The following is a 14,922-nucleotide window of genomic DNA, read 5'->3' as shown; positions in this document are numbered from 1 at the left end:
GAGAGGAGAGGAGAGGAGAGGAGAGGAGAGGAGAGACAGGGAGTTAGAATTAGACTGACGCTGGAGGGGAGAGGAGAGGAGAGACATGGAGTTAGAATTAGACTGACGCTGGAGGGGAGAGGAGAGGAGAGGAGAGGAGAGGAGAGGAGAGGAGAGGAGAGGAGAGGAGAGGAGAGGAGAGGAGAGAAGAGACAGGGAGTTAGAATTAGACTGACGCTGGAGGGGAGAGGAGAGGAGAGGAGAGGAGAGGAGAGACAGGGAGTAAGAATTAGACTGACGCTGGGCAGGAGAGGAGAGGAGAGGAGAGGAGAGGAGAGGAGAGGAGAGGAGAGGAGAGGAGAGGAGAGGAGAGGAGAGGAGAGGAGAGGAGAGGAGAGGAGAGGAGAGGAGAGACATGGAGTTAGAATTAGACTGACGCTGGGCAGGAGAGGAGAGGAGAGGAGAGGAGAGGAGAGGAGAGGAGAGGAGAGGAGAGGAGAGGAGAGGAGAGGAGAGGAGAGGAGAGGAGAGGAGAGGAGAGGAGAGGAGAGGAGAGGAGAGGAGAGGAGAGACATGGAGTTAGAATTAGACTGACGCTGGGCAGGAGAGGAGAGGAGAGGAGAGGAGAGGAGAGGAGAGGAGAGGAGAGGAGAGGAGAGGAGAGGAGAGACATGGAGTTAGAATTAGAATGACGCTGGGCCGGAGAGGAGAGGAGAGGAGAGGAGAGGAGAGGAGAGGAGAGGAGAGGAGAGGAGAGGAGAGACATGGAGTTAGAATTAGACTGACGCTGGGCAGGAGAGGAGAGGAGAGGAGAGGAGAGGAGAGGAGAGGAGAGGAGAGGAGAGGAGAGGAGAGGAGAGGAGAGGAGAGGAGAGGAGAGGAGAGGAGAGGAGAGACATGGAGTTAGAATTAGAATGACGCTGGGCCGGAGAGGAGAGGAGAGGAGAGGAGAGGAGAGGAGAGGAGAGGAGAGGAGAGGAGAGGAGAGGAGAGGAGAGGAGAGGAGAGACATGGAGTTAGAATTAGACTGACTAGACCTGTACGTGCCCGTCGCAGCCAGCCACCGGCCTACTTGGGAACGATGCAACTTGTGAACCTAATGATGTACGTTGTCATAGCACCCATAGTTTTAACTGTCACGGTGCCACGGGCACCATTGTAGAGGCCCCATGGGGACTGCTGTAGAGGCCCCATGGGCACCACTAAAATAACCCACTAAAAAACCTACTAAAACAGTTTGTACCACTAAAACAGAGGGAGAAACCGAGGGAGAAAGAGATAAATGAGAGAAAGGTTCTTCAGAATGACAGCGACAGCGAGGAGGAGGGCATACAGTAGTTGCACTACCGCGGGTTGCCAGTCCTGTGTTTTTGTCCTTTGCGTGGGCCGTCCCGACATTCATCTTTCCGACATCCATCTATAGTCGTATGTCGGGCTGTCATGCGAGCCTCATGACAAAACGTGCTCGTCGCGTGAACTCCACACCAGGCTCGTAAATTAGTTTCGGACGGACGCTGTGACTTTGAACACGCTTTGACTCGACAGCACAAGGCGCAGCGGAGGCCATTCAAATCACAGGGTCAAGGTATGTGCCCCTCTCCTCCCCCCCCCCCCCCCCCAACCCGAATTGGGGGCCTGGAAAGTTGAACGCAAAATATACTTTGATGGAAAAACAAAACGGAGGCAGAGTAAATCAAAGTGGCTGCCCCGGGACGCATCAAAGGGACACACGGAGGCTCATTAGATAATACACGACGACCGCAAGCATGTGGTATGAACCTGGAGAAGACATGACACATACAGATACAGAGATGTGGGGGGGAGAGAGAGAGAGAGAGAGAGACACCACTGATATAGAAACTTAGGTCGAACTTAGCCAATTATTCAGGGGCCCCCCACTTGCAATGCCCTCGCGGCCCACCAGGGGGGCCCCCCACCAGCCCACAGGTTTGGGAATCACGCGCTCTAAAAAAAGTTCTCACGTCGTGCCATTTATATATTTGTACACGTGTGTTATTATCAACGCCGGCGTGATATACTCACCGACGACGCACAAAGGAATATAATGGCAACCATCCTCCGACACGGCCCTCTTCTCTCTAATGTCTCTCAGGAGATGAATTGGGAGATAATTGCAGCGGAGATATGGGGCGTAGTGGAAGGACAATAGCGCTGGCGGCGCGCGGGTGGAGGGGTTAGCTTAACGGGAGGGTGACCGCACTTGTCAGCGCTCATTAGGGAGACATTCATAGTGCCGCGCGCGGCATGACGAGGGCCGGCTTGTCATTATCAGCACTATCATTATCATTGTTCCTTTTATCTGGAGGTTGGAGTGACGTGGACGGACGGACAGACAGACACATAGCCCACGGGGGAGGGGGGGGAGGGTTCGTCTTATCCGAGGGGGATTCATTGTGCAACCATTTTGTCGACTTAAAACTGTGCCGAAAAACTTTTTTTTTTCATCAGTGAAAAGACTCCGGTTTAGAGTCCGTATACATTTAAGAAAAACAGACCAAAGAACTATTTTGTATACATCAGTCTGTCTTGCTTTTTTAAACCAACATCGTTAAAACCAGTGGATGTGTTCTTGTTCCTGATTGTTTCTGTGATTTGTGTCCCTGTAACGTCTACCATTTTGTAATGTATTGTCTATGTCGTCGTCTGTTTCTTGAACGGTGACGTCACGGATGCAAAAACTAATTTCAGTGCAAGCCGACAATAAAGTTGTATCGTATCGTATGGTAAATAAGACTAAGCGACTAGTGGAGAGGAGGTCCAGTAGAACTGAAATACAAGGTTGTGTGTAGGTGACACTATAGCCGATCTACAAGTTTCACAACATGTCGCAGCGTGACATTTTTCAGTCAATTACAAACCCCCATGCTGCCGGAAAACACAGATGTTTAGGACCGCTGAAAAGTTCCCTTTACCTGTAGAGCGATCTGCCTCCGATGGTTGCCAGGTTGGAGAAGACACCCAGGTCCGTCATGTTCTCGGGCCAAGACTGTATGTTGAGGTAACCTGGAGCAAAACAACACGAGGCATGAATCTGGCAACACCTGTAGGCTGATTCAATAAACAAACTGAAAGAAACTACGTAGGTTCAAAATGTGTACAAAATCTATTGAAAATAGCAGATCTACAAGCTCACAATGCGTCGCGTTGCGACGCATTGTGAGCTTATAGATCGACTATTTTCAAATGGCCGAAATGCATAGGGTTGAAGTGGTATGTTTTCTAATCAAAATTGCCAAAGTAACCAGTAACTCCCAAGTTTTTAAATAATTGTAGTGGAGTAAAAGTAAAGAAATTGGCTGGCCACATGAAGTCTTACTCTATATGGCTCTGGCCTATGCTAATTAGTTTGGTGGGTGCACACACACTAAACATAATAATATTCAACATAATTGCGTTATAATTGCGTTTCCTGTGTTACACAACACACAAAAGTAATTTGTCTTTATTGTTGTTTTTTCCTGAAATAGTTTAAGAATTGCCACAAACAATTGAATATTGTCTGTAGCAAATGTTTGACAGTTGCTTCTTTTCCTACTACAGTGTGTGTTTCCTGATTCTGGGCAAGGACTGTCTAAAGAGGACAAGACGCGAAGACAACATGGTGTCGTACGGGCGACGCCATGTTGGCTCCATGGTGCTTTATGCAGCCAACACTTCCTCGTTCAGCTTCCTTGGTCTCAACTGCGCATGTTTCTTTCCTTCCATGGAGCACCATGTGAGCAAACATGGCGGCGCCCGCACGGTCTTCGCGTCCCGTCCTCTTTAGACAGTCCTTGGTTCTGGGCAGGCAGTGGCAAAGGACCAGAATACTGGATTGGGCTGCCTTTTATAGTGCCTGTCTTAAAGTGGGAAGCATGGTTGTAATTGGTCTCTCCTACTGGACCAATAACACCTGTGGGGTTGTCGTAAATAAAGTGTGGTAAACTTATTGGAGTAATAGGATGAATGTGTTTATGCCATTGTATAGGCTAATTTGGACCTAATGGCTTAAGGTTTATTGAATGTCCAATCAGGGTTGGTACATATACGGTCCAGTTCTTCTGGATAGGATAGGATATAAAATGACAGTAAAGTAAGATGAAGTACAAATTGATGGTGAATGCTGATCAGAAATTGAAAAATCTAATTAACCACTCACATAGAAACATAGCTTTTTCAGAGAACTGTCAGGATGTAGAAGACATTTTTTTAGAATCTGATCTCAGGTCAAATTGCTTTAATACTGTACGTTTAGCCAGCAACTTTTCATTTTATAAAGTGGAACAAAGACAAGCATTCAACATTTTTTTGATGGAGCTGTAAAAAAAAAAACGCACATATACAGTTTGTAAAACTTTACTTGTGACTCATCACAATGCCAAGACTCACTATATGCCAATTACTAGTTAAATTGAATTTGCCTTTAATTTCTGTCAACTGATTAATCGATTGTTGTGACTAATCGTTTCACCACCAGCTAAATAAAATAAATGGACAAATAAAAATGTGTTAAAAGCGGGCCTTATTTAAACAGCTTGTGGCTTTAATGTCAGCCTTTTAAAAAGGGAAGGGACATAACTGGATTCCTCCCACTTGCATGTGTCTTTGTAAGGGGAAAGAAAGGGGGAAAGAAAGAAAGAAAGAATGAAAGAAAGAAACATGAAGTGGAGTGATACTACTGTATGTCTGCTTCCCTCTGTGTGTGTGTGTGTGTGTGTGTGTGTGTGTGTGTGTGTGTGTGTGTGTGTGTGTGTGTGTGTGTGTGCGTGTGTGTGTGCGTTAGTCTGTGAGGTTCAACGTGAAGAGGCCATTTGAAGAGGGGAAATGTGTCTAGCGAGGGAAAAAGACAATACAGCCTAATTAAAGCAATGGACTTAATACCATCCCGGGATAATAGATCTCGTTGCATTCGCCACCGCCTTAATGACAGATAATATCAGGAGCCGGTGATGGTGGGAACATCGCAGGATGTGGGTGGGGGGAGGGCGGACGGCCATTGCTCTTTCTTATTGCTCGGGTTTTCATTATGAAAATGCAGTTTCACTCCATTAGCCGTTTGGCTCAACTGCAAGTCGCAGTTTAATATGACAAAAGGCTTTGTATACGAGACAGCGCTCATCCCTTACGGCCTCTAACCCATTCTGACCTGAGATCAGATTCATACGAGGTTTCCACTGGACACACACTGGTCTGATTAACCCATTCTGACCTGAGATCAGATTCTAAAAAATGTCAGTCGTTCTTCGATTTTTCAAAAATAGCAGACCTACAAGCTTGTAGATCTGCTATTTTTCAATAGCTAAAGCATAACATGATGCTAACACCAAAATGGGTTCCCGGTCAGAATGGGCTAATGGCTAATGAATAAATACGCAACAGAAAACGTTCCCCGGCCGTGCCTCGCGGCGAGAGCCCAGCCGGCACCGCGCCACGCGCCGCACGGCCACGCGCTCCAGCGGGCGCGTGGCCGCGTGGCCGCCGCGTGCTGGCACAATGTCTGACATATCTGCTGAAGAGAGTTGTAGTAACACTCTCTCTCTCTCTCTCTCTCACACAGAGATCGTCACATTATTAAAATGGTATAGGGCCAATATTTCCCAGCATGGTGAAACCTCTCTCTCACCTGTGATCTCTCTCACGGTGCGGAACACATTCAGCCGCTCCGGGTCCAAGGCGCCGATCCCATGGTACATGTCCCTGTAGAGAGAGAGAGAGAGAGAGAGAGAGAGAGACAGAGAGAGAGAGAGAGAGAGAGAGAGAGAGGAGGGGGGGGGGGGGGGGAATCCTTTCAATTTCTCTTTTAATCCCACAATTTTGCAACCTATTTTTCAACCAGTGTCAATTATCTAATGTAATCCTGGGCGCTACACTTCCTCTGCCAACCTGTAATGTTGGCAGAAGGAAGCTGCTTCTTTTCCCCTGACAGGGGGGGGCAGTTTCCCCCGGCCGGACGTAGCACGTGGAAGGAACACATTATTCCGACCAGTTCCTTTCCCCTCCATCAGGCGCCCCCCGGCTGGCCAGGGGGAGGTAGTTTAGAGACCAGGATTACTGCATGTTTTTTGTGAGGGTATACCTACCCTATAGGGGACACGGGGAGAACATGCAAACTTCACACAGAAAGGCCCTTTCGCCAACCCCTGCCTCGGGTATATGTGCACTGATGACGTGGAGGAGAGAACACACCCCAAGCGCCAACAGCGTCCCCAGCGGGAATCGAACCCAGGACCTTCTAGCTGTGAGGTGACAGCACTACCCACTGTGTTTTGGCGGGCCTTGATGCCATCGTAATGACACATTTTATACTTGCTGAAAATAGCCGATCTACAAGCTCACAACGCGAGCTTGTAGATCGACTATTTTCAGCATGCAACCATGTGTGAAATGACTTATACTGGATCTCTTGTCCACTAGTCCCTTCATAAGATTTTAGTCTCGTTTTTATTTCATGACGAAATTGTCGATATATTTAGTCTTAGTTTTAGTCGTCATAGCTTAGTTTTCATTTAGTTTCCGTCAGTGAAAAAAGGTAGTCGACGAACATTTTTCGTCTTAGTTTTAGTCGACGAAAACAACACTGATATACACACCCCTTGATGCCCGTGATGAGGAAGATGAGATATACACACCCCTTGATGCCCGTGATGAGGAAGATGAGATATACACACCCCTTGATGCCCGTGATGAGGAAGATGAGATATACACACCCCTTGATGCCCGTGATGAGGAAGATGAGATATACACACCCCTTGATGCCCGTGATGAGGAAGATGAGATATAAACACCCCTTGATGCCCGTGATGAGGAAGATGAGATATACACACCCCTTGATGCCCGTGATGAGGAAGATGAGATATACACACCCCTTGATGCCCGTGATGAGGAAGATGAGATATAAACACCCCTTGATGCCCGTGATGAGGAAGATGAGATATAAACACCCCTTGATGCCCGTGATGAGGAAGATGAGATATACACACCCCTTGATGCCCGTGATGAGGAAGATGAGATTGCCGTTGATTTTGGTGCAGTTGACGAACTTCTCGATGTTGCTGGCGTCCACCGTCTGAGCCGTGAGAAGGCTGCCCGTACCTATGCCGTCACACACTGGCACAACATGACGACAACACACACACACACACACGTTATTTAGTGCGGCTTTTGTCAGGGATTCTCTGGAAAGAGACGATTTAGAAGTCAATAGCAACAGATAAAACAAACGAGAGAGAGACAATCAGAGAGAGAGAAAGAGATCTGCTAATTCCCCCACACGGTAACTGTCATTTCTCGACCGTTTCGGACGCGGGGCGGCCCGCCGGAACCGGGCCGGCACCGGGCCGGCACCCTGGGCGCGTTTCTGTGGGTCTGGAAGTTCCGGGGACCCACCGGGGGGGACCCCACCCCCACACGGAGTTGCACCACTTTCTTTTTAATACCCCCCTGTATATACCGTATGGAAACACATCTGTCTTTGGGTCATAATTGGCACACCCTTGCTTCCTTTACAATATAATATATGGAAATATGATTTTTCTTTGGGTCACTGACGAGGCCACACACAGCCCTCTCTCTGTGTCCACGACCGCTCACATTCTTTTGATGACTCTCGGGGAATTAAAGAGGAAAGCCATATTGCAGCGCCAATATCCCTTTACATCTAATGAATTCATTAGATGTGCATTAATTACACTTGCGGGGGGGGCGGGGGGGTCGCCAGTGTGAGCCAAACGTTTCTGACAAGAGGCGTGGGGGAGGGGGGGGGTTGGTTGGTTGGTGATGAATAGGGCCGGCATTAACGGGCGTAACCGGTTTTTGATAGTGATTTATACCAGCCAATTCCATATCTGAAATGTTAATTTGTTATCATTTCCCCACAGTTCCCCACAGGGCTATCCCTCATTACCCCCCTCGCCCGGCTGCGTGACGGTGTAATCAAGAGATCGACCAATCGGATGGACGGCGCCCCTCGGTCGCCCGCCACGCAGCCCTGACTGTGGAGGAGAGAGAGAGAGAGAGGGTGGGCACTGTACCCTGTAGGGGTGCTAAAATATGTACTCTAGCCCATTTAGACCTGACACTATAGATTCTATAAAAATGTCTTCTAAATCTTCTGAAAGTTTTCTGAACAACCAACAGTATAATTATGTTTCTATGTCAGTTGGTGATCAACCTTTTTCACGTCAAGGACACCCAGAATCATCTGTTTGCCCCCCCCCCCCCCCCCCCATATGAAAATATGTATAGTTCCAGTGACCCCCATATAGATGCAATTAAAGATTTGAGTTAAAAACATTAATTCTGAAAGAATATTACATTCAAAGATTTGCCCCACATTTTCACGATTCTTTTCAAAAAATAGCAGACCTATACAAGCTCATAGCGTGGCAGAGACAGACAGACAGACAGACAGACAGACAGACAGACAGACAGACAAGGCAATCCTATTTATTATCACCACTTTTAATGAGGCGCCATTACACTAAATTGCTGTGCAAAGGGTCTCTCACGCATTAATGTCACCTGCTTGACGTCCATTACAGCTCGTGCAATGAACTGATTAGCAGCTTTTATATTATCCTTTTAGGACCCTTTGGAATTCACTCCCTGTCTGCTTTCATCAGCTGAGATTTGGCTGTGGTGTGCACGTGCGTGCGTGTGTGTGTGTGTGTGTGTGTGTGTGCACGTGCGTGTGCGTGCGTGTGTGTGCGTGTGTGTGTGTGTGTGTGTGTGTGCGTGCGTGCGTGCGTGTGTGCATGAGTGTCAGGAAAACAATTGCAATTAGGGCATTTAGCAGCTCCGGCTCTCATCCAGAGTGTCTTATAAGTGCCAGATCAGAATATATTCCCCATCAGTGCAACGCGAACACAGTGCATCGTTGAAACTAGCATTCAGTACACGGTAAACATCAAAGCTATAGCATCTGTCTAAACGACATGCTGAAAATACATATTCTTAACATTTGTGGTTGAGAAAGAACATAATCTAAAAACAACAACAACAACAACCGTGTGATCAGTATAAGTAATCAGCATAGAAACAGGACTATGTGGCATCTCTCGAAAGAAAAAGAAAAAAAAGGTGACAAGAAAGGGAAGCACGTCAAAAAAAAAGGGGATACGCCAGCATGTCGAAGACAAGGTGACAACAACGAGGGATACGAGGAGAGAGGAGGGAGGGAGGGAGGGAGTGCTGATCTACGTCTCTCTGACTGTACAGACACTGGAACCGTTCAAACAGAAAGTTGTGACTCAGAATGCCTTCCACAGGAAACGTCGTTCTGTGACACGTATACAAGAAGTGTGCTTTTCTTTTCTCTCCTTGTGATGTTGTCGCTTGGCTGAGCCACTGCAGTGTCTCTCGCTCTCTCTCTCTCTCTCTCTGCAGAGACGTGCAGAGGGTGTTAAAGGACCAGTTCACCACTTTTCAACCTATCTTCATACAATAGGTCCTCACTAATAATCATGATAAAATGGCACGATTTCTTTCTACTCCGTGTCTCATAGGAGGGCAGTGGGCAGTTTAGAAACCGTCTTCCAGTGAAGATCATTAGGCATATTATTTTTTAAACAAGATTTTTTTTACAAAAATGTTTAGATTTTCATTATCATGAGAACGCTGGCTTCCATTTTTGCATTGCAACTTTTCAGGACTTTAGAAAGCCTGCAGTTTTTATTAGCTTGTACTGTATTTCCAATCGATGTCGTCACTGGAAGACGGTTTCTGAACTGCCCACAGCCCTCCTATGAGACAGAGACCGAGTACAGTAGAAAAGAATTGCGCCATTTTTTCATGATTATTAGTGAGGACCTATTATATGAAGATAAAGTGGTGAAGTGGTCCTTTAAGGCTCACACATACTCCAGTTTTTGGTGATATATAAGCTTATCACAGCGGTGTGTAGTTTTTAAAAGGGTTGGAAAACTACACCGCTATACGTCAGTGGCGGTGATGATCACAGCCATCACCGCGGACACAGACCCATCTCTCTGTTTTTACTACTATCAGACAAGTCTTTTCACTCTGGAGCTATATCACCCCCCCGGTTCACCGATTGGTCTAGAAGTTGGGGTAAACCACAGACAGGGAGGCGGGGTCAATCCTTATAAGGACATCACCGCGAGTATGATGGCCTCAACTCTTATCACCGTTTTAGGTGATAAGCGATCACCTAAAACGGTGATAACCTATCACCAAAAACTGGAGTATGTATGAGCCTTTAGAGAGGCAGGGGGCTGGAATAAGAGGGCACTTTTGGACCAAAGTGGAGAAAATAGCAGATCTACAAGCTCACAACGCGTCGCGCTGCGACGCGTTGAGAGCTTGTAGATCAGCTATTTTCGGTCGGCGCACCCCAGCCCTCTGTATCTACTGGAGATGCCAATCCAGTAGTAATCAGTAGTAATCCAGTGCTAATAACCCTAATGACATGGATTTAGAAACACATTTGTTCGACGCAAAATGTGTGCGTTCCAAGTTCAGCAGACTAAAAACAAAAAGCTGTTCTCCTGAATGCTGCCCCGGTATTATGGCTTGGCTTTTTTTTGCATTTCTTCCACTATAGCAAACGCTGCATTCATTGTCTGGAGATCAGGGCAGTTGTTTTTTTACAGACGGGTAAAAAGGGCAGGGTGCTGAAGCCCCTCCATTTGATGTCTGTGTACAGTGTGTGACGTCCCTCTGCTCTCCTGTACATTCAGACAGCAGAACGCTGTGAGAGTGATATAAATAGTTTGGTTTCCGTAGTACAGTGCGCGTCTCTCTCTCTCTCTCTCTGTCTCTCTCTCTCTCGCCCTTCTCAGAGTGCAAGGTTATGTTCGGTGGGGGGGGGGGGGGGAAAGGTAACCGAGTGCATTTACTCAGCTACTGTACTTTTGAGGTACTTGAGGGTAACCACTTCAGCCCTATTTTATACTAGGGCTTTAAGCAACTAGTCGACTATTCAACTAGTGAATCCAGTAGTCGACCTTGTTGGTACTAGTTGACTAGTTGATAAGAGAAAAAAATATATATACACTTTTTTTGTAGGCCTCAAGATCAGGTAGATTATAGTTATAGTCACCAATGTACACAGTTTTTACATAATAGGTAGTTAAACAAGTGGTGCAACTCCGTGTGGGGGTCCCGGGAGGGGGTCCCAGACCCACAGGAACGCACCCAGGGTGCCGTCCCGATTACGGCGAGCCGCCCCGCGTCCGAAACGGTAGAGAAATGACAGAGTTACCGTGCGGGGGTCCCTCTACTGTACCCTGTAGGCTACTGTACTGTCACTGTACTGTACTGGCACACCTGAAATCATCATATATACAGTTAATATGTGCGTGTGTATTTTTGTGTGTGTTAGGTTGCGCACAGGTGGTGAAAAATAACCATGCAGCCAGGCAGGCACCCACACACATACTCACTTAAGGAAGTGGTTTGCACCACTTAAAAATGACTAGAAGTGACTTCCCTATTTTATACTACATTTAAGCAATAAGCCATGAGAGGTCTCAGCTTACCGGGTATTTTACACTGGCAGCCCGGTAAAATACCCGGTAAGCTGGGGCCTCGAGTGGCTTATTGCTTTTCTAAAACGGTTACAAACATATAGCAATATTAACCTAATAAAACGACTGAATTCACAAAAGTAGCTACGCTTTGCGCCACCAGAGCGAGCCACATCACTTCCTTGTTTTGCGGCAAGAAGCCCCAGTAATTGAAGGAGTGGGTTATCGGTGGAATTTACAGTACACCGGTCACGTGACGGTATAACCAGCCAAATATTGGGACTACCCTTTTTAGAAAGACAATTTTAACTTTTGGTATTATTTTTGGTAAATATTATTATTGTGTTTTCAATAAGGGAGGACTTTTACATGGAAGTTAAATCTCTCCCATACCTCTAGTGATGCCGAGTGGAGATATATTGAGGGTCGTAAAAAAACAGTTTAGGCTCGACTCTGTATTTCTGTGTCTGAGGAGCGCGAGGTGATGTCGTCCTTGCGCGCTCGTCAGGGCTGTATGGTGTGTAGTGTGTAGTGTGTGTAGTGTGTATTGTGTATTGTGTATTGTGTGTAGTGTGTATGGTGTGCAGGTCATCAGCTGAGCTCGGCAAGACAAATCCCTGCACATTTATTGCCCCCCACGATCCCCGTCTCCCCGTCAATAAATCTGAGGCAGCGCCAGTCTTTTCTACCCCTCTCTCCTCTCCTCTCCTCTCCTCTCCTCTCCTCTCCTCTCCATGAAATACACTAACTTTATTTTCTGTCCATAGTTTTATTATTTCGCTTTTTTTTCTTCCTCTCCTCCCTTTCCTGTTTTATTATTTTATTATCTTTACTTTGCACATGGGGGGGGTTATTCGGTTACAATCGCGTTCTGACTTTCACGGCTTTGCTTCGAACAAGTTGGCGCTTATAAGCGCCTTTTGCCCAAGGGCACCTTTAGCTTTGTATACTGTGTAGGCTAGAGACGCATTGCAGAGAATTTCCTCATTCCCTCTCTCTCTCTCTCTCTCTCTCTCTCTCTCTCTCTGCCGGGCTGAGAGAGAGATTCGCCCCGGCGACCTTTCCGGTAATGTTTGTGCTCTCCTCCGCGACCTTATTGGGGCGACGCGCCCCGCCCCCTACAGAACCACCCCGGCCCGGCCCCCCACGCTGCTGCATTTAGTCCTCACCTTTGGGGCAGATGTCGGTGCAGGGGATGCACATCTTGATGCGGTTCTCCTCCACTTCCATCTTGTTGCTGGGACAGGCTCGCACGCAGGAGCTGTGGTCCACCACGAAGTTGTCTGTGTGTGTGAGAAAACAGAGATGGAGTCAACATGTTATAGCTGGCGTTTTCCTTTGTCTGAAGTTGTCTTTGAAGTTGTCTGTATGTGAGAAAACAGAGATGGAGTCAACATGTTATAGCTGGCGTTTTCCTTTGTCTGAAGTTGTCTTTGAAGTTGTCTGTATGTGAGAAAACAGAGATGGAGTCAACATGTTATAGCTGGCGTTTTCCTTTGTCTGAAGTTGTCTTTGAAGTTGTCTGTATGTGAGAAAACAGAGATGGAGTCAACATGTTATAGCTGGCGTTTTCCTTTGTCTGAAGTTGTCTTTGAAGTTGTCTGTGTGTGAGAAAACAGAGATGGAGTCAACATGTTATAGCTGGCGTTTTCCTTTGTCTGAAGTTGTCTTTGAAGTTGTCTGTATGTGAGAAAACAGAGATGGAGTCAACATGTTATAGCTGGCGTTTTCCTTTTCGACGCGGGGATTTCCTCCCCGATGATTTAACCAGTAAAAACCACATTGAGAATTCAAATATAGCTATTTTTGCCACGACAGTAATATGCAATGCGGCCCTCTGGAGTGAGTGTGGAAATATAGTGGCCCTCTCAAAGTTGCCCAGCTTTTTTCTAGGACACCAAAGTATATACAGTGTAGGGTTCAACAGAGGTAACTGTCAGGGTTGGGAACGGTCAAAAAATGCAAAGGGGGGGAGGCTCAGATGCAGAAGGAAAAGAAAACACACATTTATTGAAGCAAACAATTCAAAAGGTCAGAAAGCACAGAAGATCAGAGAAGGCAAAAGTATAATATAGGCTACCACCGCTTAAGTCTAGTAGCTACAGTGTCCCATGGAAAAACTAAATGTCGAACACTATAGAGTGACATCTGTTGGACCTGTAAAGCAGAGGTTCCCAAACTTTATCATGTCAAGAACCCCCAAATTGACACTAATAAATAAGTCCGCGGACCCCCCATTTGAAGACAATAAGACATGCCAGGGACGCCCCAAGAGAAGATGTTTATGGCTCTATAGCAGAGATTCTCAACCCGTTTAATTTCAAGGACCCCCAGTTTGACATGCATTAGTCTACGGACCCCCCATTTAATGGCATTTCTATCTCTGGGACCCTGATTTATCTTGTTAAATCAATGTTCATTTAACTCTGAGAGTGAACAAATGGAACCAAATGGACCCTATTTGGTTCCATTTTGGTTATTTTTGTTCACTCTCAGAGCTATCATTTAACTGGGGACCCCTTGGAACTCCCTCAAGGACCCCTGGGGGTCCCCGGACACCACTCTGGGAACTACTGCTGTGCATAACTCTGAAGAAACAAAGCACCAACTGAAGGCAAGCAGGGTTTAAACACAAACAAGGCAATCAGAAAGAAACCAAACTCAGGCGTGGTACAGTAGGTATGGCCAAAACAATGTCCATAACAGCCATCAGAACTCAGAAGGGAACCACAAACCCCAAACCGACAGTAACAGTGAACCTCCGCGTTCTCTCTCTCTATCATGTATCCGTAATTGTGTCACGGATGTCTGCAGACTTTTGGTGTTTTGTATTTGTATTCTTCCCAATGTCATTTGTTTTCCATATTCCTTATTTTTGAGAGGCACCTGTTGATGGTTATTAATAACACATATCTTAGACTTAGACAGCCACCTGTGTCCCGTCTCTCAGATGTGTGCAGCACAGTACATGTACTTCTCTCTCTCTCTCACCCTGATGAAAGCTTTCTAGATGAAACAATATCCATCTTTTCAGACATCAAAACAACTCAGCTTTTAGCTCCTGTCTTTTTGTTCTCCGTTAGTATGTGTTGTACAGTACAACGCGTGCTCTCGCAGGTGGCTGCGCGCATGCGTGCGTGTGTGCGTGCATGCATGCACACCACCGACCGGGGCAAAGCAAAGAAAGAGCCTCTTCTTCCCTCAGCAGAGAGAGATCAGCGAGCGTGGGAGGGAAAGAAAGCAGAGTATAAACTAAGCTATATCTGGCCCTAAACAGAGAATACGCCGTGGCAGAACACCTGAGCACTCTGTGACCGACCCCAAAAACAAAGAAAACAATCGTAACCAAGTATGAAGACTCAGTGAGCACAGACTTGTGATCGAGCAAGGCCGTCATAGGCAGACCTGTCCCTTTAGAGAAGACAGACTACATGCACCCACTGCGCACAAAATTCTG

General features: G+C 46.7%; 1 protein-coding gene across 1 annotated transcript in view; it reads right to left on the bottom strand.

Annotated features, from left to right (window-relative positions):
• The window catches only part of LOC308311849 (receptor tyrosine-protein kinase erbB-4-like), a gene marked incomplete at its 5' end in the record, with an annotated part of 279,643 nt that overhangs the window by 144,837 nt on the left and 119,884 nt on the right, over window positions 1-14,922 (bottom strand). Inside the window, 4 exons of the mRNA XM_080758624.1 lie at window positions 2,913-3,003; window positions 5,603-5,676; window positions 6,960-7,086; window positions 12,635-12,748. Coding sequence (XP_080614750.1) covers window positions 2,913-3,003; window positions 5,603-5,676; window positions 6,960-7,086; window positions 12,635-12,748 — 406 coding nt within the window. The remainder of the gene's footprint in view (window positions 1-2,912; window positions 3,004-5,602; window positions 5,677-6,959; window positions 7,087-12,634; window positions 12,749-14,922) is intronic.

The sequence above is a fragment of the Protomyctophum bolini genome (genome assembly GCF_963924005.1).
Source record: "Protomyctophum bolini genome assembly, chromosome: 24".
Lineage (NCBI taxonomy): Eukaryota > Metazoa > Chordata > Actinopteri > Myctophiformes > Myctophidae > Protomyctophum > Protomyctophum bolini.
Note: the sequence above shows the minus strand (reverse complement) of the source record. Positions and strands in the feature narration are given on the sequence as shown.